The sequence below is a fragment of the Procambarus clarkii genome, chromosome 11 (genome assembly GCF_040958095.1).
Source record: "Procambarus clarkii isolate CNS0578487 chromosome 11, FALCON_Pclarkii_2.0, whole genome shotgun sequence".
Classification (NCBI taxonomy): domain Eukaryota; kingdom Metazoa; phylum Arthropoda; class Malacostraca; order Decapoda; family Cambaridae; genus Procambarus; species Procambarus clarkii.
The window spans coordinates 29,632,697-29,659,750 of NC_091160.1; the positions used below are offsets into that span (position 1 = coordinate 29,632,697).

General features: G+C 45.4%; 1 protein-coding gene and 1 long non-coding RNA gene across 2 annotated transcripts; one reads left to right on the forward strand and one right to left on the reverse strand.

Moving 5' to 3' along the window:
• Positions 1–315: 315 nt before the first annotated feature.
• LOC138363408 (uncharacterized) lies at positions 316–2,215 on the reverse strand. Its single transcript, XR_011228062.1, has 2 exons — positions 1,464–2,215; positions 316–1,073 (listed from the first exon to the last, which is right to left on the reverse strand). It is a non-coding gene; the product is annotated as an uncharacterized lncRNA (long non-coding RNA).
• Positions 2,216–8,044: 5,829 nt separating this feature from the next.
• LOC138363632 (soluble scavenger receptor cysteine-rich domain-containing protein SSC5D-like) lies at positions 8,045–9,234 on the forward strand. Its single transcript, XM_069323000.1, has 2 exons — positions 8,045–8,083; positions 8,329–9,234. The coding sequence occupies exons 1-2, from the start codon at positions 8,045–8,047 to the stop codon at positions 9,232–9,234; spliced, it is 945 nt and encodes a 314-aa protein (XP_069179101.1).
• The last annotated feature ends 17,820 nt before the right edge of the window (positions 9,235–27,054 follow it).

Sequence of the window (27,054 nt, forward strand, 5' to 3'; positions counted from 1 at the left end):
CAACCCACAACTCGGTAGAGTGCTTATACTAGGAGATCACCCTTGGCGCTTCTGGCTCTTGGAGAGGGGCTCAACGTCACACGTTCAGGGGATGCGGCTCCAACACTTAGCCTCGTCGTCACGTGCACACACCCACTCGAGCCGCTGTGACTCCCCACTCTCTCCTTATGAGATATGATCTCCTCAATCCCCCTATGACTTACTAGTATTACCTCCTACCCTGTCCACAGCAGTGGTTCATGGTTCTTTCTCTCTCTCTCTCTCCTTCTTTACTACCTCCTGGGAAGCCTCACTAGGACAAGGGCAAACACCAGCAAATTGTGACACATTTACTGAAGAAAGCACATACACGATACATACACACATATAATAATAATGAATCCTATACTCTATAATATCACAATCAGGTTGCACTCCAATACCATCAGAACTCTATTATCAGCTTATCAAGTGGTATCCTACCTCCTGGTTCACCACCTGATACTATTAACTTCCTCAAGTTGGTCAAGCCTACACACTGTTGCACCATCAGCAAGATAACATATATATATAGAAAACCAGCATTTGAATGCAATAACATATACCAGTATAAATGTTCATTGATACTTCAGTATAAAAAAAACTCCTTGACGCAAGAATGCCAACAGTCACTCACCTCTCACTGCGTCTTGCACGCTAATGACAACCAAACACTATCAACTCCCTACTAGTAATCCACCAGAACTTCCCCTTCCACCTCTGGAAGTTCACTACCCTATTTCTTTAGGTTCTTCCGGGCTTCACTACCAGGATCCTCTGCAGCTCCTCCAGGCTGCTATCATGAAGTTTCCTTGAGCAACTACGGTGCTTCACCCTTCTGCTAGGCTCCTCCACAGCTCTCTTGGCTGCTACACCATGAAGTTTCCTCGAGTAACTATGGTGCTTCACCACCTCTACAGAAGCACGTGACACTCCTCTTCACTGCTGCTTCTCCTCACAGCTCGAGGTCCTCTGCTCCACTACCTTGGAGTCTCATCAGCTACTTCATCTGCTGGCTTCGAAGTTCTCAGCAACTTCTTCCCCAAAAGACAAACCTGCAACCCATCGACACTCCAATAAAATGTTCCCCTTTAACACATAAACAAAAAATATTCACACAATATGTTTGCCTCAAACCTCTATCTGTTCTCTACATACAGTGAGAGTGGACTCCCCCGTTTTGGGCGGGTCCATACTCCACCTCGCCTGGTGGCGGTCCTCACTCGCTGGGAGGGTCTTCCTCCATCTGGAGCCAGGCTCCCTCAGTCGTCCGCCAGCGCTCAGAGAGGACGGACGTCGCTCCGTGTTCCTCCCTCTTCACTCTCCTATTTCAGGCCTTCTGCCTTATTAAAACATGTCTAACTTATAAATAAACATCGCTACTGTCGCTGGGCACACGACCAACTACAATGCAATCACTATGAACTGGCGTATATCGTGCTTACCACAGATTAACTGGTCGAGGGCGCTTTTCCTCTGACGGCGTCTGGTCAGGGCGCTCCCACGGCCCACAATAATGCTTCTGGGCGATTTAATATCTGCTCGTCGACCAGGACTTGAGACCACAACGTTCCCAGCTCGATTCCACAGCTGGTACGTCCGCACACTTCTCTTCTCTTCGAGATATATCACTAGGGGTTCCCTTCTGGCGGGAGCTCAAACGGAGCGCGGCTTCCCCCTGCGATGTCTGGCACTCAAGTGAGGTCAAGGTCCTCCAGAAGCGAGCCTCACGCCTCCAGCAAAATGTCCACATCTCCTAGCCAGTCATTTATCTATTTCCTTACTTCATTGCCCATAATCTCAAATTGTTCACTGAATCCACCATACCATTTTTCACATGGGTTATCACCTCAATATTTGCTAGACCTTCTAGTTAGGTCAGGCTTGCTGAATAACTCTCAAGAAGGGAGACTCGTTTCTCCTGCAGGCTGAGATCATAACACTCCCCTCCCCTTATTTTTGAGAGTTATTCCAGTGGCAAAGCTCGGGATAATACATCCGCCACCACGCTGTCTCGTTCTTCACCCCATATACTCTCTTAGGAGTCTACAAATAATTCGTTGCACCTTGCAACATCCGGCTCACAACTCTCCAGAAACATGGTCTTCTCACAAACGATTTGACCTCTCTGGCACCTCTTGGCTAGGCTGTCCTCCTTGGACGCCTGCAATCCATTGGTCCACTCTACTTACTGTCTCCACCCTCCGTTTCCTCGTCTTCTTCTCTTCCCGTCCAGAGTCAGACATCTACTGTCTGTACCTCCTCTGTCGTCTTCACACTTCCATCTACTGCCGTTATACTTCCGCCTCCTGTCATCATACTTCACTTCCTCGTCTTCACCGACGATCCTCCCTTGCGTCTCCGCATTTATCCAAGATCTCATCCTGTCTGACTTCCATCGAGTCCTCGGCTTTCTTCTATCCCTCCATGCTTGCATCATCATCCTCTTCCTACACTTTTCACTTCTATACCACTCCATTTCTTCTCCTTCGACTCTTCTTCGTTCCCTAAAAGTTTCTTCGGGCACTGTACTACATCCAACAGCATTCGACCGTACGCGTCGTCTTGCCTCTCCCAGAGTGCTCGTAAGCATCTCCCCACACATACCGTCTCTTCTCCTCTCATTTTCTCGGCTATCACTCTTCACCATCTCTCCTCCTCGTTTTCTGTGAAACATGCCAACTCTTGACATCTCAAACAACTTAACTCCACTATCCATATGCCTCTGTGCTCGTGGACAATTTGACGCTCTACTCTCGTCCTCAGTCTGTCCACATCTTTCCTCATTCCTACTCAGCACAGTTGCATTCACCTTCCGACCCTTAATTTCAGCAGTCTGGGCTCTACTCAGGTCCGCTCTCTTCACACGATTCTTCTTCGGCTGGGTCATCCTCACTTTCGACCTCACCGAGACTCCATTTGCCTGGGCTGGCCCTTCGTCAAACAGCCATGCTATATCTACATCGATATCTTCCACTGGTTGAATCGACACTGTATCATCTTCTCCAGCGTCTTCCTTGTCGGCCACCTCTGCCTTCCTCACTACCGAGACAGGGCACTCAATGGCTTGGCGGTCTCCTGACTCATCCCCTCGGATGTCAGTCAGGTTCACACTCTCAGGTGTCCCACACGTGCAGTGGCCTTCTGGGCACTCCTCTGGCACAGTCTCCGCTACGACTCTCGGCAACACCTTTGTCCCGCACAAGTCATTCCCCAGGATCACTTGGACTCCTGGAATAGGTATGTCGGGGCACACTCCCAACATCACCTCCGCCGACACATATTCCGACCTTAGCTGGACAGTACATACGGGCATGTCACTCTCAGACAATAACCCATATACTTTCACCTTCCCACTGCCAGCTAACCGTCGACCATCCCCAATCAGGCTTCTCGCAATCAAGCTCTGATTAGCTCCGGTATCTCTTAAGATACCAACTTCTACCTCAGGTTGGCCTCTTATACTGATCCAACCTTTACTCATGAACGGCCTATACCTCTCGTTCACTAAGTTCGCTCTCTGTGGTTTGTCTCGGAACACATTAGTATATTTACCTCGGGGGTCACACATGGCCAGGGTCACAACTCTCTTGCCCTGCCGACAATCTCGCATCACGTGACCCAATCCGTTACAATTGTAACATCTCATTTGGGAGAAATCTCTCCTATACGCCCCCGAGTAGCTCTGACTCTGCCCACTCGTATTGGAGTTCCTCGGGCCAGATGTACTACTCGTACTCTGTGGAGCTTTACTGGACTCTTGATTCCCTGGATAACGATTAGTTTCTCGTTTAGCTCCTCCATCTTCACTTTCAGACGAAGTGCGCGACCTACTCTTCTGAGTTTTAGGGTACTTACGTTTATCTGCCCATTTATCAAAATTTTTCTCACCCCAGGTTCCTCTGGGTCTTTCATAATTTCTTCCTCCCCAGACTCCATTGGGTCTGCCATTGCTGCGTCTCACCTCATTCTGCACTCTGTTCTCTCTTAAGCTCTTGTACGCTTCAGTAATCATATCCGCCCTATCTGCGGCATCTTTCACCTCCATTATCCCTGCTTCTTGGATCTTGAACTTTGTTTCGGGATGCATCATCTCCAAGAACTTCTCCATGACCATCAGTTGCTTCAGGTCAGCGTAAGATCCAACTCCAGCAGCCTCAATCCACTTCTGGAATCGTCTTTCCAGATCTCTTGCTGTCTCAGCAAACGTACACGCTCCAACTTTGATCATCTCTCTGAAGCGCTTCCTATAAGCTTCTGGGGTTAACTGAAACGAGCGCAAAATGCTGCTCTTTACCGTGGCATAATCCTGGCACTCTTCCAGTGACAATTGGGTGTATGCCTCCCTGGCTGCACCGGTCAATCTTAACTGGACCAGCTGGGCCCATTCCTCCTGTGGCCACTCCTTGATACTGGCTACTTTCTCAAAATGCTCGAAGAAGCTCTCTGCCTCTTCGGGCACAAACAAGGGAATGTCCTTCTCCCTAACCCTAACATCTGGTGGGTGTGATACCTGGGTGGTGCTCTCTGGCAACCCATGTTCAATCCTTTGCTCAGCCAAGGTTCTGTTCGCTTCTATCTGCATTTGTTTTGTTCTCTCTTTTTCTTTTTCGACCTCTAGTCTTGCTTTCTCTTTTTCTTTCTCTTGTTCCAACTCCAGTTCCCTTACTCTGGTTTTCTCTTTTTCTACTTCCAGTTTGGTTTTCTCTTTTTCTACTTCCAGTCTGGTTTTCTCTTTTTCCTTCTCGGCTTCATTTTTCATCTGCAGTTCTAATTTCATCTTTTCCAGCTGGAACTGTCTCTCCTTGTCCTCACGCTGCATCTGGAGCTCTAACTGGAATCTCTCCAAGCTCCTATTCCGGCTACTCCTACTACTGCGGCTACTCTTGCTGCTCCTACTCGATCCCTGGGATCTCACGTCATCCTGCCCATCATCCTCCTTTCTACTTTCAGCTCCTTTTTGGGCTCCTTGCTCTGCCGCTTCACTTTTGGCTCTTAACTGCCTCAGGATCTCATCCTTCATCCCAGCTACTTTAGATGCTTTCAACCTGATGCCACATTTTTCTGCTATTTGTTTCAATTGATCCCTCGTGCAACCTTCCAAGTCCTCGGGCTTGCCTGACTCCACAAACGTTTGCACCTTATCCATCTTTGTCCTGTGAGTCTTCCCAAGAGAGAGAATATACACCTGCGGTCACACAGTTTATTTCAGCAAGGGTGTACAAATCCACTCTTGGACAGGGTGTGGGTGTGTCAGTTCACTCTCCCGGACGGGCCCCCAATTTTATTATAGACTGTGGGTTGGTTGGTGTAGTCGTCGTTGATCCTCCTCTACGGACAACCCAACCCACAACTCGGTAGAGTGCTTATACTAGGAGATCACCCTTGGCGCTTCTGGCTCTTGGAGAGGGGCTCAACGTCACACGTTCAGGGGATGCGGCTCCAACACTTAGCCTCGTCGTCACGTGCACACACCCACTCGAGCCGCTGTGACTCCCCACTCTCTCCTTATGAGATATGATCTCCTCAATCCCCCTATGACTTACTAGTATTACCTCCTACCCTGTCCACAGCAGTGGTTCATGGTTCTTTCTCTCTCTCTCTCTCCTTCTTTACTACCTCCTGGGAAGCCTCACTAGGACAAGGGCAAACACCAGCAAATTGTGACACATTTACTGAAGAAAGCACATACACGATACATACACACATATAATAATAATGAATCCTATACTCTATAATATCACAATCAGGTTGCACTCCAATACCATCAGAACTCTATTATCAGCTTATCAAGTGGTATCCTACCTCCTGGTTCACCACCTGATACTATTAACTTCCTCAAGTTGGTCAAGCCTACACACTGTTGCACCATCAGCAAGATAACATATATATATAGAAAACCAGCATTTGAATGCAATAACATATACCAGTATAAATGTTCATTGATACTTCAGTATAAAAAAAACTCCTTGACGCAAGAATGCCAACAGTCACTCACCTCTCACTGCGTCTTGCACGCTAATGACAACCAAACACTATCAACTCCCTACTAGTAATCCACCAGAACTTCCCCTTCCACCTCTGGAAGTTCACTACCCTATTTCTTTAGGTTCTTCCGGGCTTCACTACCAGGATCCTCTGCAGCTCCTCCAGGCTGCTATCATGAAGTTTCCTTGAGCAACTACGGTGCTTCACCCTTCTGCTAGGCTCCTCCACAGCTCTCTTGGCTGCTACACCATGAAGTTTCCTCGAGTAACTATGGTGCTTCACCACCTCTACAGAAGCACGTGACACTCCTCTTCACTGCTGCTTCTCCTCACAGCTCGAGGTCCTCTGCTCCACTACCTTGGAGTCTCATCAGCTACTTCATCTGCTGGCTTCGAAGTTCTCAGCAACTTCTTCCCCAAAAGACAAACCTGCAACCCATCGACACTCCAATAAAATGTTCCCCTTTAACACATAAACAAAAAATATTCACACAATATGTTTGCCTCAAACCTCTATCTGTTCTCTACATACAGTGAGAGTGGACTCCCCCGTTTTGGGCGGGTCCATACTCCACCTCGCCTGGTGGCGGTCCTCACTCGCTGGGAGGGTCTTCCTCCATCTGGAGCCAGGCTCCCTCAGTCGTCCGCCAGCGCTCAGAGAGGACGGACGTCGCTCCGTGTTCCTCCCTCTTCACTCTCCTATTTCAGGCCTTCTGCCTTATTAAAACATGTCTAACTTATAAATAAACATCGCTACTGTCGCTGGGCACACGACCAACTACAATGCAATCACTATGAACTGGCGTATATCGTGCTTACCACAGATTAACTGGTCGAGGGCGCTTTTCCTCTGACGGCGTCTGGTCAGGGCGCTCCCACGGCCCACAATAATGCTTCTGGGCGATTTAATATCTGCTCGTCGACCAGGACTTGAGACCACAACGTTCCCAGCTCGATTCCACAGCTGGTACGTCCGCACACTTCTCTTCTCTTCGAGATATATCACTAGGGGTTCCCTTCTGGCGGGAGCTCAAACGGAGCGCGGCTTCCCCCTGCGATGTCTGGCACTCAAGTGAGGTCAAGGTCCTCCAGAAGCGAGCCTCACGCCTCCAGCAAAATGTCCACATCTCCTAGCCAGTCATTTATCTATTTCCTTACTTCATTGCCCATAATCTCAAATTGTTCACTGAATCCACCATACCATTTTTCACATGGGTTATCACCTCAATATTTGCTAGACCTTCTAGTTAGGTCAGGCTTGCTGAATAACTCTCAAGAAGGGAGACTCGTTTCTCCTGCAGGCTGAGATCATAACACTAGGAGGAGCCAGCGGCCTATTGTGGACAGGTTTTCACCCCTAGTGGTGGAGGCCTGGCGGTTTGCTCCCGCTTTTCCTTTTTCTATTGGACTCATGCTTAACTGCCGTGAGCAGCCTTTAAACTTGTAGTCCACCTCCTAAGGGAGGAAGGCGTAGAAAAAAATCTCCCAATGATAGAGACCAATAGACTCAGGAACCTGTACACCTGTTTATTCACGGTTGAGAGGCGGGACCAAAGAGTCACAGCCCAACCCCCGCAAGCACAGCTAGGTGAGTACACACACACACAAACAAACATACACACACACACACGCACACACACACACGCACACACACACACACACACACACACACACACACACACACACACACACACACACACACACACACACACACACACACACACACACACACACACACACACACACACACACACACACACACACACACACACACATACACACACACACACACACACACACACACACACACTCACACACAACATGACCAAAGGAGCAATGTACACACCAGAGAAGAGCAACAGGTCGCATCTCGTGACAATAGGCCGCAACTGGCCAGAAGGAAGAGGAGACCAACAGTCAACAGAGGACCACTCTCCCCCTCTTTCTCTATTCCTGTTGACAAAGACTGACACACAAGGAATTGCCCCAAGCCCTTACCTACTCTCGTACCACCCCCCACCCCCCTACGTTTTACCCCAATGCCTCCACTTACCTACTACGTTCTCCTAACTCTTCCAGTTTGCTGTTTTCGTACTCACCTTACCCATCATGTTATTTACTTACTCTAAACCTTCTCCAGAGATACACATATGACGACCAACAATGCAGCTCTTGCCCTCATACGTGGCACCCCTTTCCTTTTCAACTTGTCCTCAATTCTCTGTCACCCCAGCCAAACAGGCATGAACTGGCAAACGTCTCTCCCACTCCACTCAGATATGTCCATCCACTTTTAGTTACGTAGCATTCCTCCACCCCACAGCCCGACTCCTCCCCTCAGCCCGACTCCTCCCCTCAGCACGACTCCACCCCACAGCCCGACTCCTCCCCTCAGACCGACTCCTCCCCACAGCCCGACTCCTCCCCTCAGCCCGACTCCTCCCCACAGCCCGACTCCTCCCCTCAGCCCGACTCCTCCCCTCAGCCCAACTCCACCCCACAGCCCAACTCCACCCCTCAGCCTGACTCCACCCCTCAGCCCATCTCCACCCCTCAGCCCGACTCCACCCCTCAGCCCATCTCCACCCCTCAGCCCGACTCCACCCCACAGCCCGACTCCTCCCCACAGCCCGACTCCACCCCTCAGCCCATCTCCACCCCTCAGAGCGACTACACCCCACAGCCCAACTCCACCTCTCAGCCCAACTCCACCTCTCAGCCCGACTCCACTCCAAAGCCCGACTCCACCCTTCAACCTAACTCCTCCCCACAGCCCAACTCCACCCCTCAGCCCGACTCCACCCCTCAGCCCGACTCCACCCCTCAGTCCAACTCCACCCCACATCCCGACTCCACCCCTCAGCCCGACTCCACCCCACAGCCCAACTCCACCCCACAGCCCAACTCCACCCCACAGCCCAACTCCACCCCACAGCCCAACTCCACCCCTCAGCCCATCTTCACCCCTCAGAGCGACTCCACCCCACAGCCCAACTCCACCCCACAGCCCAATTCCACCCCTCAGCCCATCTCCACCCCTCAGAGCGACTCCACCCCACAGCCCGACTCCTCCCCTCAGCCGGACTCCTCCCCTCAGCCCGACTCCACCCCACAGCCCAACTCCACCCCTCAGCCCAACTCCACCCCCACATTCCAACTCCACCTCACAGCCCAACTCCACCTCACAGCCCGACTCCACCCCACAGCCCAACTCCACTGCTCAGCCTGACTCCACCCCACAGCCCAACTCCACCCCTCAGAGCGACTCCACCCCACAGCCCGACTCCACCCCTCAGCCCGACTCCTCCCCTCAGCCGGACTCCTCCCCTCAGCCCGACTCCTCCCCACAGTCCGACTCCACCCCTCAGCCCGACTCCTCCCCTCAGCCGGACTCCTCCCCGCAGCCCGACTCCTCCCAACAGCCCGACTCCACTCCTCAACCCATCTCCACCCCTCAGAGCGACTCCACCCCACAGCCCAACTCCACCCCACAGCCCAACTCCACCCCTCAGCCCAACTCCACCCCTCAGCCCAACTCCACCCCCATATTCCAACTCCACCTCACAGCCCAACTCCACCTCACAGCCCGACTCCACCCCACAGCCCAACTCCACCCCTCAGAGCGACTCCACCCCACAGCCCAACTCCACCCCACAGCCCAACTCCACCCCCACATTCCAATTCCATCTCACAGCCCAACTCCACCTCACAGCCCGACTCCACCCCACAGCCCAACTCCACCCCACAGCCCAACTTCATCCCACAGCCCAACTCCACCCCTCAGCCCAACTCCACCCCTCAGCCCAACTCCACCTCACAGCCCGACTCCACCCCACAGCCCAACTCCACCCCTCAGCCCGACTCCACCTCACAGCCCAACCCCCAAGCACTCACCACTAACCTCAGAAAGCTGTTCAGTGTGCTCCGCTGCACACAGAGTAGCGGAGGGTTGATAGCACTGATGATCAAGGGGGCAATTTCTGGTGAACCCAAGTTGCTAATGACCAAGACTACATCACGCGCCCTATGTAGGAGGAATAAACGGAGACATTAGCAGTTGTTTACTGAATCCGCTAGTCAACAACACTGAAGATTGGTAGAAATAAAACAGTAAACAGCCAACAGAATGCGAACACAAAAATCCTTATTGTTGGTGCCACTGGTGCATGTGATACGCCTGAAACCTATGGATATAAAGTGGTAGAAGAGCAACGTAGGTAAGAGACACTTGTTTAAATCACAAGGCTGGACTGATGTTTACCCGGAAGAAGGTAAGCATTGAGAACATTGCAGATAATGAGACATTGAGAACATTGCAGATAATGAGACATTAAGAACATTGCAGATGATGAGACATTGAGAACATTGCAGATGATGAGACATTGAGAACATTGCAGATGATGAGACATTGAGAACATTGCAGATGATGAGACATTGAGAACATTGCAGATGATGAGACATTGAGAACATTGCAGATGATGAGACATTGAGAACATTGCAGATGATGAGACATTGAGAACATTGCAGATAATCAGACATTGAGAACATTGCAGATGATGTGTCACAATAACGTGGCTGTAAAAACACTTGGCTGAATCGACTTATTGGTCCAGGACGGACCGAGACGTCGTCGTCTCCTCAATTTCAAGTGTGTGGTCTGGTCAACATTGAAAACATTGTCCCATGATGATTCCATTCTCCTGGGTCCATGATGAATCTTCCGAGACCAGTGACCAGTGTGTGTGTACTTAACTTTACTCTTTAGCCGAGATGATACATTGTGGATGAGAACGAGAGACTCAATGAAGAAGACTAATCACGTGGAAAAGTTTAGAGTGATATATTCTGAAAGTTTGACGATGTGGGACTGAACAATTGGGCAGCTTAGTCCACATGATACCTCTGGAAGCTGAATATAGGTTCATCTCTGCTATAATAGATAGATTTAGAGATATATTGATGGATGTAAAGATGGATAGAAGGATGGATGATAGATGGATAGAAGGGCGGATGATAGATGGATAGAAGGGCTGATGGTAGATGGATAGAAGGGCGGCTAATAGATGGATAAAAGTGTGGATGATAGATGGATAAAAGGGTGGATGATAGATTGATAGAAGGATAGAAGGGCGGATGATAGATGGATAAAAGGATGGATGATAGCTGGATAAAAGGGTGGTTGATAGATTGATAGAAGGGTGGATGATAGAAGGATAGAAGAGTGGATGATAGATGGATAGAAGGGCGGATGACAGATGGATAGAAGGGCGGATGGTAGATGGATAGAAGAGCAGATGATAGATTGATAAAAGGGTGGATGATAGATGGATAAAAGGGTGAATGATAGATTGATAGAAGGGCGGATGATGGATGGATATAAGGGCTGATGGTAGATGGATAGAAGGGCGGCTAATAGATGGATAAAAGGGTGGATGATAAATGGATATAAGGATAGACGATAGATGGATAGAAGGATGGAAGATAGATGGATAAAAGGATGGATGATAGATTGATTAAAAGATATTTAGATAGATTGAAAAAAACTGATCGATTGATAGATATGTGGATAGATAACCAGATCAATGTATTGACGGATTGATAGGTAGGGATAAATGATCAGATATATGGATAGATGGATAGGCATCTCGAATGATTAATGAATGGATAAATGAAGAAATATGTGTATTCACGGATAGATGGAGAAATAGACGGTTGGATAGATTGGATAGATGGAAGAATTGACTTAGAGATCCGAGGCCTACAGACAGACCCAAGGCAATGTTGAATAACTCCAATTTGAACATATATATACAAATAAAAATGTGAAAGTTCGTTTGTTCAAAATCGCTAATCTCAGAAAATTCTTCACCGTTTGCTTTGAAATTTTGACACAATGTTCCAAATGAATACTTGGGTGTTTTAATATACCTACTATATAGATGCTACACCTGTGACAGGTAAAAAACATATATTTTTTTAAATAGCGCCATCTGTTTTACGTAATAGCAACACACACTATACTAAATATGTTATGATTCCATTTCAGTGTTTCCGATTGCAATGATAAATTTAATTTTCATATATTTCGATTTATTTTCATTTTGATTTAATTATTTTGTGTTACATTTCATTGGAATTTAGCTGCGTTGTTTACCATACCACTTACTTCGTAAGTATAAGTATAGATTATACACCTGTGACAGGTAAAAACATTTTTTTTTATGACACAGCGCCACCTGTTGCACATAAGAGCAACACACACATTATACTAATAATGTTACAAATCTATTTCGATGTTTCCGATTGCATTGACAAATTAATTTTTCATCGATTTCTATTTATTTTCATTTTAATTTAATTATTTTGTGTGACAGTGCATTGGAATTGAGCTGTGTTTTTACTATACCGTTCATTTCTTTTAAAAAAAATACCGTTCAAAAAGTTTTAAACTTTTTCTTATATTTCATTTATAGAAACTTGAGATCATTTGATGTTCCCAATTTTTTGACGGGAACATCAGATCATTTAGGAATGCATCGCACGAGGGAGTGGGGAATGGTGGGGTGGACGAGAGGACGCGAGTGAGGGATGGTGGGGGAGAACGATGGGACAGAGGAGAGGGAATTAGTGGGAAGGACGAGGAGACGGGGGGAATTCGTTATGGTGGGGACGAGGAGACAGGGGATCATCTCATTGCCTGGGATAGAATGGAATTCAGTGCGTTAAATACCCCGGAATTCCTACCTCTCTTAATGGCTTTGAAGTATGGTGCAGTGGATACAGTGTGTACCTGCCACTCTGTGGGCCAGGGTTCGAGTCTCCTGGTGGGTTGCATGTTAAAAAGTTATATATATATATATATATATATATATATATATATATATATATATATATATATATATATATATATATATATATATATATATATATATATATATATATATATATATATATATATATTATATAAACATACAATGGAGTCACAGCCACACAGACACCAGTGAAGTCCCACAGCCCTGTGGGACTCCACTGGTGACTATACGTCAATCTGAGGTCTCACCCCTCACTGTAACTCTCTGCTTACTATTTCTTAGGTACTCCCTTGTCCACTAGGGCACCCTACCATTTACTTCTGCCTGTTTCTCCAGCTTATGCATCAGCCTTTTATGGGGTACTGTGTCAAAGGCTTTCCGACAGTCCAAAAAAATGCAATCCGCCCATCCTTCTCTTTTTTGCTTAATCTTTGTCACCTGATCGTAGAATTCTATTAAGCCTGTAAGGCAAGATTTACCCTTCCTGAACCCATGTTGATGGTTTGTCACGAAGTCTCTTCTCTCCAGATGTGTTACTAGGTTTTTCTCACAATCATCTCCATCACCTTGCATGGTATACAAGTTAAGGACACTGGCCTGTAGTTCAGTGCCTCTTGTCTGTCACCCTTTTTGTATATATTGGGACGACATTAGCCGTCTTCCATATTTCTGGTAGGTCTCCCGTTTCCAGAGACCTACTATACACTATGGAGAGTGGCAAACAAAGTGCTCTTGCACATTCTTTCAATACCCATGGTGAGATTCCGTCCGGCCCAACATCTTTTCTCACGTCCAGCTCCAATAGGTGCTTCTTGACCTCATCTCTTATAATTTCGAACCTTTCCAAGGTCACCTGGTTTACTGCCACCTCTCCTAGCGCCGTCACTACTCCTTGTTCTATTGTAAAGACCTCTTGGAACCTTTCGTTGAGTTCCTCACGCACCTCTTTGTCATTCTCTCTGTACCATTCCACACCCATCCTAAGGTTCAACACCTGTTCCTTCACTGTTGTCTTCTTGTGTGTGAGTGTGTGTGTGTGTGTTCACCTAGTTGTGCTTGCGGGGATTGAGCTCTGCTCTTTCGGCCTACCTCTCAACTGTCAATCGATCAATTGTTACTAACTACTAACTATTTTTTGTTCACACACACACACACACACACACACACACACACACACACACACACACACACCAGGAAGCAGCCCGCAGAAGCTGTCTAACTCCCGGGTACCTATATACTGCTAGGTAACAGGGACATCAGGGTGAAGGAAACTCTGAACAAATCTACAAGGGCCGTGACGAGGATTCGAGCCTTCGTCCGAGAGGATCCCAGTCAACGCCTTAATCGACTGTGCTACGACATGGAAAAAACTGCAACCAGGAAATCAACTTGATCTATCATGGATCCTGCAGTCCCTCCGAGATACAAACCAGGTTTTTACATAATTTACCCATGCATTCGAACTCTTCCAATAAGCTATTCTACCGCTTGATTGATGTACTAGCCGGTTGATAGAGAGAAAAAGAGTAGTTGTAGTATCAGACATTAACAAGCAAACAGAGATCAACCCAGCAGAGAGGAGAGACAAGGACAAAAACGCAGTTACAGAGATCCTTAAACAGGTAAAGATGGAGAGGGCTGACCTGAATATTAAAAAGGTTTTCAGGCTTGGAAAGTAGAACAAGGACAGAGGCCGATTGATAAAGGTGGTATTCATGAGCGAGAACACAAAACAGGACCCGCTAGCAAAGAAGAGCACTAGCAACTGTACCGAAGTTCGGAAAATTATTCCTGCAGAGGGATATGACAAGGGAAGAGAGAATGGGGGCAGCAGATGCGAGGAAGGATTGTAAGGAGAAAGAACGGAGTCAGGGAACCATAACCCCAAACCCTACAATCCCACAAGGGAGTGGGGAACCCTCCACAAGAAGTTCAACAGCCAAAGGGAGAGGAGCACCATCCCCACCTTCTGCCCAATAGACATCCTACCTACCCCAACCCCTGCCAGCCCCCCACCCCCCCACATTAAGTGCCCATCTAGGGCCTCCTCCTCCCCCCACTCACCTCCCTCCCCAGGACCTTCCTTCTCCACCAACCCCCCAAGCCCTCCTGTCTCACCCATGCCCTCCTGTCTCCCCTACCCCAAGCACTCCATTCTCCCCCACCCCCTAAGCCCTCCATTCTTCCCGACCCCTCTAAGACCGCCCTTCTCTCAGAATCCCCTAAGTCCTCCCTTCCTCACCCTCATCAGCTCTCCCTCCCCCCCCTAGCCTTCCCTCCTCTTTTGCTCCCCAAAGCTCCCCCTTCCCCCTGAAGCCCTCCCTCCACCCATACCCCTGCAAGCCTCCCCGTCTCACCCACCCCCTCAAGCCTCCCCCTCTCATCCACTTCCCCTAGCCTCCCCCACTCACCCTCCCCCCCCCATGCCATCTCTTCTCCCCAACCCCCCTAACCCTCTCTCCTTCACCACCCTCCCGGTACCAGATCCTCCCAGCCCCCGCACAGCCCAGATCTCCCAGGTCCCCCAGGTTCCCCTCCTTAGGCCCTCCCATCCCGACCACTCTCCGTTTCTCTGCTTCTGGGGAGTCAACAGAAACTGAGAAAGGACAAAAGAGAGTCAGTTTCAGGGTGATGTACTCGAACATAGATTGGATTACAAGCAAGGCAAGTGAACTAAGGGAAAGAGCACAAGAAGTGAACCCAGATATAATCAGACTCACAGAAACAAAACTCTCAGGAATCATAACAAATGCAGAGTTTTCCCAGGACTACACAGTTATAAGGAAAGAGAGGAATGATAGGGGAGGAGGCAGAGTGGCCCTACTAATGAAAAAGAAATGGAGTTTCAAGGAGATGGCTATCCCGGGCTGCAAGGGATTCAGAGTCTAAATAACAGGAACATGACAATGGGAGGCCCAAGAATAGTAGTAGCTGTGATATATAACCCTCTACCCAATGACAGAAAACCCAGGCAAGAGTTTGACAACAACAACATGGCAGTTAACACTATAATTGAGAAGGCAGCTTCTGCTGCTGGTACAAAAAGCTTCCATCTGCTCATCATGGGGGACTTCAATCATGGAAGGATAGACTGAGAGAACAAGGAACCGCATGGAGGTGAGGATACACGAAGAGCTAAACTATCAGAGGTAACGACAAGAAACTTCTTAAGCCTGCATGTCAGAGAACCAACAAGGATGAGAGGAAACGATAAATTAGTGAGACTTGACCTAGTCTTCACTCTGCACAACACCGACATAAGGGATATCGGTTTTGAGGCCCCAGTACGAATGAGCGACCACAGTGTACTGACGTTTGAGTATCTGGTTGAAGAAGGGTTAAGGAACTCAAGGAAGGGAACTGAAAACTAAAGGCTGGCATTCCGAAAGGGAAGCTATGAAGAGATAAGGAAATTCCTAACAAATATAACATGGGAAACAGAGCTGAGAGAAAAGACGGCCCCAAGACATGATGGACTACATCACGCAGAAGTGTAAGGAGGCAGAAGACAAGTTTGTCCCGATCCAAAAGGAAAACAACGAAATGCAGATGAGAAACCCATGGTTTAACCAGACATGTAGGCTAGCTAAGCAGCAAAGTAAAAGGGCGTGGAGAAACTATATAAATAACAGGACACTCGAAAGCAAAGAAAGATACCAGAGTGCTAAGAATGAATATGTCAGGTTGAGAAGAGAGGCAGAAGGGCAATACGAAAATGACATCGCAAGCAAAGCAAAGACTCAACCTAAATTGCTGCACAGCCACAGCAGGAGCAAAACAACAGTAAAGGAACAGGTACGGAAAACGAGAGTAGGGGCTGACAGTTTCACTACAAACGACAAGGAAGTGTGTGAGAAACTGAATAAGAAATTCCAGGAGATCTTCACATTAGAGCAAGGGGAAAATCTAGAGATAAGAGAGGGAATATTTAACCAGGAACCAATAGAAGAGTTTGAGATTACCAGAGGGGATATAAGGAAGCTCTTGCTAGAGTTGGATGTGACAAAGGCTATAGGCCCGGATGGAATCTCCCCCATAGATACTAAAGGATGGAGCAGAAGCACTGTGAATGCCACTCTCCATAGTGTATAACAAATCACTGGCAACAGTGGAACTGCCAAGAATTTCGAAAGCGACTAATGTAGTCTCGATATACAAGAAAGGAGATAGACAGGAGGCACTGAACTACAGGCCAGTGTCCCTAACCTGCATACCATGCAAGCTGATGGAGAAGATTGTTGCGAAGAAAGCTAGTGGAACATCTGGAGCAAAAGAACTTTGTAACACAGCATCAACATGGGTTCAGGGATGGCAAGTCCTGCCTCACAGGATTAATTGAATTCTACGACCAGGCAACAAAAATCTGGCAAGAAAGAGAAGGGTGGGCAGACTGCATGTTTTTGGATTGCCAGAAAGAATTTGACACAGTACCACACAAGTGGCCGGTGAAAAAGGTGGAGATGCAGGCAGGAGCGAAAGGGAAGGTACTCCATTGGATAAGGGAGTACTTAAGCAACAGAAGACAGCGAGTCAGTATGATGGGTGAGGCATCAGACTGGCGAGACGTCCCAAGTGGAGTCACACAGGGTTCAGTCCTTGGACCTATACTGTTTCTGATATATGCAAATGAACTTTTAGAAGGTATAGCATCGTTCCTCTCGTTGTTTGCTGATGATGCAAAAATTATGAGGAGGATTAAAACAGAGGATGATAGTAGGAGGCTACATGATGACCAAGACAGACTGAATGAATGGTCCTACAAATGGCTAGTACAGTTCAACCCGAGTAAATGCAAGGCCATGAAACTAGGCAGTGGAAACAGGAGGCCAGACACAGGATACCGATTTTAAAATGAAGTCCTTCATGAAACGGATAGAGAGAAAGATCTAGGAGTTGATATCAAACAAAACCGACCCCTGAAGACCACATTAAAAGATTTACATCTGTGGCATGCGTGAGGCTGGCTAACATCAGAACAACCTTTAGGAACCTGTGTAGAGATTCATTCATAACCTTGTACGCCACATACGTAAGACCAATCCTAGAGTATGCGACCCCAGCATGGAGCCCAAACCTTGTCAAGCACAAGACGAACGTGGGAAAAGTTCAGAGGTATACCACTTGGCTAGTCCCAGAACTAAGAGGCATGAGTTACTAGGAAAGGCTGCATAAAATGCACCTCACGATACTGGAAGACAGAGGAGTAAAAAGGAGACATGATTGCTACCTACAAAATTATTAGAGGAATTGACAGAGTAGATAAGGGTAAACGTTTTAACATGGGTGATACGGGAACAAGGGGACACAGGTGGAGACTGAGTACCTAAATGAGCCACAGGGACGTTAGAAAGAACTTTTTCAGTGTCAGAGTAGTTAACATGTGTAATGCATTAGGCAGTGATGTGATGGAGGCTGACTCCATACACAGTTTCAAGTGTAGATATGATAGAGCCCAGTAGGCTCAGGAATCTGTACATCAGTTGATTGACGGTTGAGAGGCGGGACCAAAGGGCCAGAGCTCAACCCCCGAAAGCATAACTAGGTGAGTACTACTAGGTGAGAACGTACACACTCACAGACTGCATATCTTGTGTGTGTGAGTGTGTACTTACCTAATTTACCTAATTGACCTTGCGGGGGGTTGAGCTTTGGCTCATTGATCCCACCTCCCAACTGTCAATCATCTTGTGTACAGGTTCCTGAGCCTACTGGGCTCTATCGTATCTACATTTGAAACTGTGTATGGAGTCAGCCTCCACCACATCACTTCCTAATGCATTACACATGTTAACTACTCTGACACTGAAAAAGTTCTTTCTAACGTCTCTGTGGCTCATCTGGGTACAAAGTTTCCACCTGTGTCCCCTTGTTCGTGTTCCACCCATGCTGAAGAGTTTGTCTTTGTCCACCCTGTCAATTCCCTTGAGAAGTTTGTAGGTGGTTATCATGTTTCCCCTTACTCTTCTGTTTTCCAGGGATGTGAGGTTCAGCTCCTTTAGCCTTTCCTCGTAGCTCCTGTGTGTGTGTGTGTGTGTGTACTCACCTAGTTGTACTCACCTAATTGTGCTTGCGGGGGTTGAGCTCTGGCTTTTTGGTCCCGCCTCTCAACCGTCAATCAACAGGTGTACAAGTTCCTGAGCCTATTGGGCTCTATCATATCTTCACTTGAAACTGTATATAGAGTCAGCCTCCACCACATTGCTTCCTAATGCATTCCATTTGTCAACCACTCTGACACTAAAAAAGTTCTTTCTAATATCTCTGTGGCTCATTTGGGCACTCAGTTTCCACCTGTGTCCCCTAGTGCGGGTGCCCCTTGTTTTAAATAGCCTGTCTTTATTTACACTATCAATTCCTTTAATAATCTTATATCTGGTGATCATGTCACCCCTTAACTCTTCTGTCTTCCAGCGACGTGAGGTTTAATTCCTGTAGTCTCTCCTCGTAGCTTATACCTCTCAGATCGGGTACTAGTCTGGTGGCAAATCTTTGAGCCTTTTCCAGTTTAATCTAATGCTTAACTAGATATGGACTCCATGATGGAGCTGCATACTCCAGGACTGGTCTGACGTATGTGGTATACAAAATTTTGAGTAGTTCCTTCTTCAAACTTCTAAATGATGTTCTTATCTTGGCCAACCTGGCATATGCCGCTGATATTTTCCTCTTAATATGGGCTTCAGAGAACAGGTCTGGTGTGATATTAAACTCCAAGTCGTTCTCTCTCTGACTCTTGAAGAGTTTCATCTCAAATGATATTTTGTATTTGGCCTCCTGCTCCCTACACCTATTTTCATTACATTACATTTGCTTGGGTTAATCTCTAACAACTATTTGTTCGACCATTCCTTCAGTTTGTCTAGGTTCTTGAAGCCTCAAGCTGTCCTCCTCTCTTACTTCTTCTCATAATTTTGGCATCTTCAGCAAACATTGTGAGAAATGAGTCTATACCCTCCGGGAGATCATTTACTTATATCAGAAACAGGATAGGACCGAGTACAGAGCCCTGTGGGACTCCACTGGTGACTTCACCCCAATGTGAGGTCTCACGCCTCACTGTAACTCTCTGCTTCCTATTGCTTAGGTACACTCTAATCAACTGGAGCACCTTTCCAGTTACTCCTGCCTGTCTGTCCAGCTTGTGTACCAGTCTCTTTTGGGGTACTGTGTCAAATTCTTTCCGACAATCCAAGAAAATGCAGTCCATCCAGCCTTTGCTTTATTGCCTTATCTTTGTCACTTGTCAACCACTCTGACACTATAAAAGTTCTTTCTAATATCTCTGAGGCTCATTTGGGCACTCAGTTTCCACCTGTGTCCCCGATTGCGTGTGCCCCTTGTGTTAAATAGCCTGTCATTATCTACTTGTGTGTGTGTGTGTGTGCTCACCTATTTGTGTCTGCAGGATCGAGCACTGACTCTTGGATCCCGCCTATCGTGCTATCGGTTTTTTACAGCAATGACTCGGTCCCATTTCCCTATCATACCTAGTTTTAAAATTATGAAAAGAATTTGCTTCCACAACCTGCTCCTTAAGTGCATTCCATTTTCCCCTACTCCCACACTAAAAGAAAACTTCCTAAATTCTCTGTGACTCATCTGAGTTTCCAGCTTCCTCCCATGTCCCTTTGTTATGTTACTGTTCCGTGTGTACATTTCGTCTATGTCCACTCTGTCAATCCCCCTTGAGTATTTTATACGTTCCTATGATATCCCCACTCTCCCTTCTTTTTTCATGTGTTGTAAGGTTCAGTTCCTTCAGGCGCTCTTCATATCCCATCCCTCGTAACGCTGGGAACGAGTCTCGTTGCAAATTTCTGAACCTTTTCCAATTTCCTTATGTGTTTCTTCAGGATGGGGACTTCATGATGAGGCTGTAATACTCTAAGACTGGCCTCACGTAGGTAGTGTAAAGCGCCCTAAATGCCTCCTTACTTAGGCTTCTGAATAATGTTCTAACTTTTGCCAGTGTAGAGTACGCTGTACGCTACTTATATAAGCCTCAAGAGATAAATTAGGTGTTACGTCCACGCCCAGGTCTCTTTCTCGCGACGTGACAGGTAGGCAATTCCCATTCATTGTGAACTATCCCTTTGGTCTCCTATCACATTGTACCATTTCCATAGCTTTACATTTGCTCGTGTTGAACTCCAGTAGCCATTTCTCTGACCATCTCTGCAACCTGTTCAAGTCCTTTTAGAGGATCCTACAATCCTCTCTGGCCCCAAGTTGTAATTCACGTTCCAAATTCTCGATGTCTTTTACGTTCTGCGTGAAAATCAGGTCTAATAGGCTCAGTGCATCTCCTCTTCCTTCACATGTTGTGTTAGGATATTCCTGTCTATAACATCTACTAACTTGGCTCCCCACGTTTCTTCCCCTTCATGTCGGTTCCTTGATTCCCAATTTATCTCTCCACGATTTAGGTCCCTCACGACCAGAAGTTTCTCTCTCATTCTGTGAGCTAATGCTGCTGCCTTCTACAATTCAGCTATGCATGCCTTGTTGTTGTCATCATACTCCTGCATGGGTCTTCTACTGTTTGGTGGGGGATTGTAGATTATCAAGATCACAATCTTCCTCCCATCTGTTGTCAGAGCCTCATCTGTGTTTACTAGTTGTGTTTTTGCGGGGGTTGAGCTTTGCTCTTTCGGCCCGCCTCTCAACTGTCAATCAACTGTTTACTAACTATTTTTTTTTTTTTTTTTTTTTTTTTTTTTCTCTTTCTCCCCACACCACACACACACACACACACCAGGAAGCAGCCCGTGACAGCTGACTAACTCCCAGGTACCTATTTACTGCTAGGTAACAGGGGCACTTAGGGTGAAAGAAACTTTGCCCATTTGTTTCTGCCTCGTGCGGGAATCGAACCCGCGCCACAGAATTACGAGTCCTGCGCGCTATCCACCAGGCTACGAGGCCCCCCTCGTGTGTGTGTGTGTGTGTGTGTGTGTGTGTGTGTGTGTGTGTGTGTGTGTGTGTGTGTGTGTGTGTGTGTGTGTGTGTGTGTGTGTGTGTGTGTGTGTGTGTGTGTGTGTGTGTGTGTGTGTGTGTGTGTGTGTGTGTAAATCTCGAAGAAATTAACTCGTGTTGAACAATGTGCCATCGTTAGACCACGAAGGAAGGATTTGGACAGGAATTTAAGTACTTTCGTAATTAATAAAACATCTTCAAAAAGATGGATTTACAGTTCAGTGGGTGTGGATATATAGGCAGGAAAGAGGTGAGGTGAGGTACAATTCATTTGGGCTAGACGGTAGAGCTACGATCTCGCCTAATGCAGGTCGGCGTTCAGTCCCCGCTTCCGTCCAAAGTTTTCTTCCCCTCATAAACCATCGGAGCCTCTAACCCCAGGGCGCAAGACCAGGAGCCTTTGACTGAGTAGCCTAATTTAGATAACTACTCAATCTTGAAAGGCAGGCGGATAGTATATCAAAGAACATCGACTTGAGTAAAGGAATACCTAATAGACCAAACTCAGAATCCTGGTGAGGATCAATAATGGGAGAACCTCAAGGATCAGCGATGGCAATAACAGTTGTTCTCATTTATAGTAATGACATAAATAATAAAATATAATGCAGGAGTCGAGTTCTCTATGTCAATGTTTGTAGACTATGCAAAAATTAAATGGGGGAGTTAAAACCAATTTGTATTGTAAGTTCTACAAATGACTTTGATAAGCTGCAGTGTTTGCGACCAAGAAATGGCTTCTAGATTTCAACGCTAGTAATTGTAAGTTGTTAGAAACTGGAACATGAGACAGGAGGCAAGAACGGTACACAGTGACAAGAAAGTACCTGCATGTAACGAATAGAGAAAAAGGCCAAGTAGTGAACATATCACCGAAACTAACACTGGAAGCACATATAAAAAGTATGCCATCAGTTGCAGATTCAACACTACCAAAAATTAAACATCATTCAGAAACCAAAATCAGGAAGCATTTACATCGCTGAACACCGCCTGCGTGAAACCAGTTTCAGAGTATGGGCGTCCTACCGCGTAGTCCTCATTAATAAAATATAATGAGACCTTAAAAGGTACAAAAGGTTACAACGAGGCTTGTTCCAGAATTGCGAGGGATGTGGGTATGAAGAAAGACAGAAAAAACAAGACCTGACGTCACTACCAAAAAACATATAGAGAGAGGGTAGAGACATGATAGAGACAAAATACTTAAGGGGGATTGACACAGTGGAAAAAAGTGGAGATATTCAAATTGAATTGCAGACAGAACAAGAGGGCATGGATGAAAAATTTGAAATAAGCGAGTAAGAGTGTTGAGAAAGTTTTCTTTTAGCGTACGAATCGTTGGAGAATAGAATGAACTAAAGGAACAAGTTGCAAAAGCTAACTACATTCATAATTTTAAAAGTATATATGATAATGAAATAGTTAATTACAGATAATACATTAGACAATTCTACAGACACAAGTTGGATATACACAAACACACACACACACTCTAACCAACACACTCTAACCAACACCCTTCTATACAAACACTCTTTTATAAATTTATTGTGACAGAAATCACAAGAGATATTTGCCTGTTTTGATCCCAGTGCGGAGAATGAAACAATTTGGACAATGTTCCATTATTCCATTTGCCTCTGCGTTCCCAGCAGTGATTGGGAACCTGGATGCAAATCGATTACGCGTCGCATCGAGTCGGTCGCTGGATAAATGGTTAGCCAGAGCTGTTTGCCAGTTATTCGCCTCTACCAGCGACCATTTCTTGGCACCGAGCCACGCTACTGGCCTACTACAGCAGCCAAATGTATCTTCAACATCTGCTTCATACTGCTGGCCTGCATAGGTAGCAATGCAGCTGCTTAACAGGTAGAGCAGGTTCATCCTCGGCTGGCCAGCTACCTGGCCTGCTTAGGATGCATCATGAACCTTTAGTGTGTCCAGCAGCATGTGTATGCTGTATGCCCAAGCTCTGTATGCCGAGGAATATGATAGACCATTATATTAATATAATTAAAACATTTATATTATTGACATATTCTCGCTTAGAAATAGCTGAAAAATTGTATTATGGGTCAATTTTAATGGTTCAAATAACATCATAGATGCGTTAGAAATCTATATATCATATAGATTTTTCTTGAATTATATTCATAAATATATATATATCGAAATATATATTAATGTATATTAATATATAAATATTTATAGCCTTTGTGCAATAAAACTGTGAACAAAAGAAATACATGAGGGTGAACGTCTAGCCATACACACAAAAAATATAAAAAAATGGGTGGCACTCAACCTTTGTTAAACAAAGTTGCCCATATTGATTGTCAAGGTCAGGAATTCCAGCTCCATTTCATATTTGGCAAACAAACCAAAAAAAGGGTTAAACGCTGTTATGTTAAGAAATATTAAATAAATTAAAAAGAAATACACACTTATGTTTGTCTTGTGTGCACAGTTTTATTCCATAATTGCTATAAATGTTTATATATTAATATATACTTTCAAATCCAGGGATCCCATCACAATGGTTGTTCTCTTCAAGTCACTTGTGTTGTCCCGTCTCGAGTACTGCTCAGTACTCACTTCCCCCTTCAGAGCAGGAGAGATTGCTGAAATAGAGGGAATACAGAGAACATATACGGCACGCATAGACGAGTTAAATCACCTAAATTATTGGGATCGTCTCAAAGCTCTCCAAATGTACTCTCTAGAAAGGTGACGAGAGAGATACCAAATAATATACACATGGAAAATACTGGAGGGCCATGTCCCAAATCTACACAGTAAAATAACAATGTACTGGAGTGAACGATATGGAAGAAAATGCAAGATTGAACCAGTGAAGAGCAGAGGTGCCATAGGCACAATCAGAGAGCACTGTATAAACATCAGAGGTCCGCGGTTGTTCAACGTCCTCCCAGCGACTATAAAAAATATTGCCGGAACAACCGTGGACATCTTCATGAGAAAACTGGACTGTTTTCGAAGAGAAGTTCCGGATCAGCCGGGCTGTAGTGGGTATGTGGCCCTGCCGGCCGCTCCAAGCAACAGCCTGGTGGACCAAACTCTCACAAGTCGAGCCGGGCCTCGGGCCGGGCTTGGGGAGCAGAAGAACTCCCATAACCCCATCAAGCAGGTATGATATAATTTGTAACATTGACCCATAATTCCAATTTTGCAGTTATTTCTAAGCAATAATATACTATGAATATATGTTTTTTGTATTATATTAATATATTATATGAATAAGGTTAGGGAGATTATCAGTAAAGTAAATGAGAATATTATATAAGGTGAAATGGGATATTAGAAATTGTTAGGAATTTATATAATGGAGTAAATAAAGTCTCACAGAATAGAACACAGAGCAATGGTGGCTACATATTTACTATAGCTTGAGTCTGAGAAGACGCGGATATATGCTGCTTTGGAAATACGGATGTTGATATATGGAACAGATAATCGGACACCTTAATAGGCGTGTGATCATTGGATTGGAGATGAATAGTTGCTGTTCGCATGGGTCAAGTTCAAGAATATATATATATATATATATATATATATATATATATATATATATATATATATATATATATATATATATATATATATATATATATATATATATATATATGTCGTACCTAGTAGCCAGAACGCACTTCTCAGCCTACAATGCAAGGCCCGATTTGCTTAATAAGCCAAGTTTTCCTGAATTACTATATTTTTTCTAATTTTTTTCTTATGGAATGATAAAGCTACCCATTTCATCATATATGAGGTCAAGTTTTTTTTATTGGAGTGAAAATTAACGTAGATATATGACCGAACCTAACCAACCTTACCTAACCTTGGTTAGGTAGCCGAAAAAGTTAGGTTAGGTTAGGTTAGGTAGGTTAGGTAGTCGAAAAAACATTAATTCATGGAAACTTGGCTTATTAGGCAAATCGGGCCTTGCATAGTAGGCTGAGATGTGCGTTCTGTCAACTAAGTGTCGGAAAATCCGACACCATTTAATAATAATATCATACAGACAGATAATTGTTGTATTGTATAAACAAGTTACCCATAGAAAATGTAACTGTAGTGGAATTTCCGTCTATAGAAAACGGGATATCATTACCACATACTATTATAAATCACCACCTATTATGGTGGGAATTATTCTTAAATACATTAGTCTTTGGACTTTACCATCATAAAAACATCTCATATAAATTAACTTAATTATTAGTATTAAAGTAGAGTAAATGTGACCCTTCTATCACTTACTGTCATCTGGACAATGTAGGCCAGTAGCGTCAGGGTGAGGGAGTGGGCAGCCATTGTTTATACTAGACGAGAGGCTCACGGGAGCAATTCGGCTCCTGTTAATTTTACTTGGACGAAGTGTTATGGAAACCAAAGGTGTACCATCATCAACACGCTGTCAACAAATTCAAGTTAAGTGTTCTACCGAAACCCATTTATCTATCATTAGTGGCCATTAATGTCATTGGGTAGGGTGAATCAGTTAGAGCACGAGATCGCCTCATACTAAAGGTAATTAAGCCAGGTCTTCATTGTTCCATGTACAGTGTTTTCTCTGATATAGCTGTCATATATAGGATTCTGGCTTTACAGCTAGCGCCCTTTTGACAGGTCAAGACGAGGAAGCATGCTTTGTGCATCAGTTACCAGGGTGATGGAAGCTACCTCACACGAGGAAAATGTGGTGTCTACCTCCTGGTTATACCTGGTGGACTAAGGCCTGCTGTACAAAAAGATATGGAACCTCTTCAATATGTGTAGTTAATACTGTAGTGTGATTGACTGCATATATATAAATTCAATTAATATAAACCCCCCCTAATGTGTAGAGGATCGATTTGTGAGATTAAGGGATTATTGCAGAAATACAGTCCACTTAACATCATACAAATTGCTATCGAAGTATATAAATTAACGTAAATATAAATTCATATAAATTAAATAAATATAAATCTCACAGGTCGGTTCCCACACTAAGTACGATATATATATATATATATATATATATATATATATATATATATATATATATATATATATATATTTTGGACATGAATGAAGGAGTACTGCAGAAGGCACATACTAACCCAGTCCTGTCGAAGTCCCCTTTCACCCATGTACAAATTCAACCTATTCATGAATCCTGCTTCATTGCATAATACAAGTTTGTACCCTTTGTTGTGGGTTATGATCTATGTATCAGGTCTTGCACTCGCTTA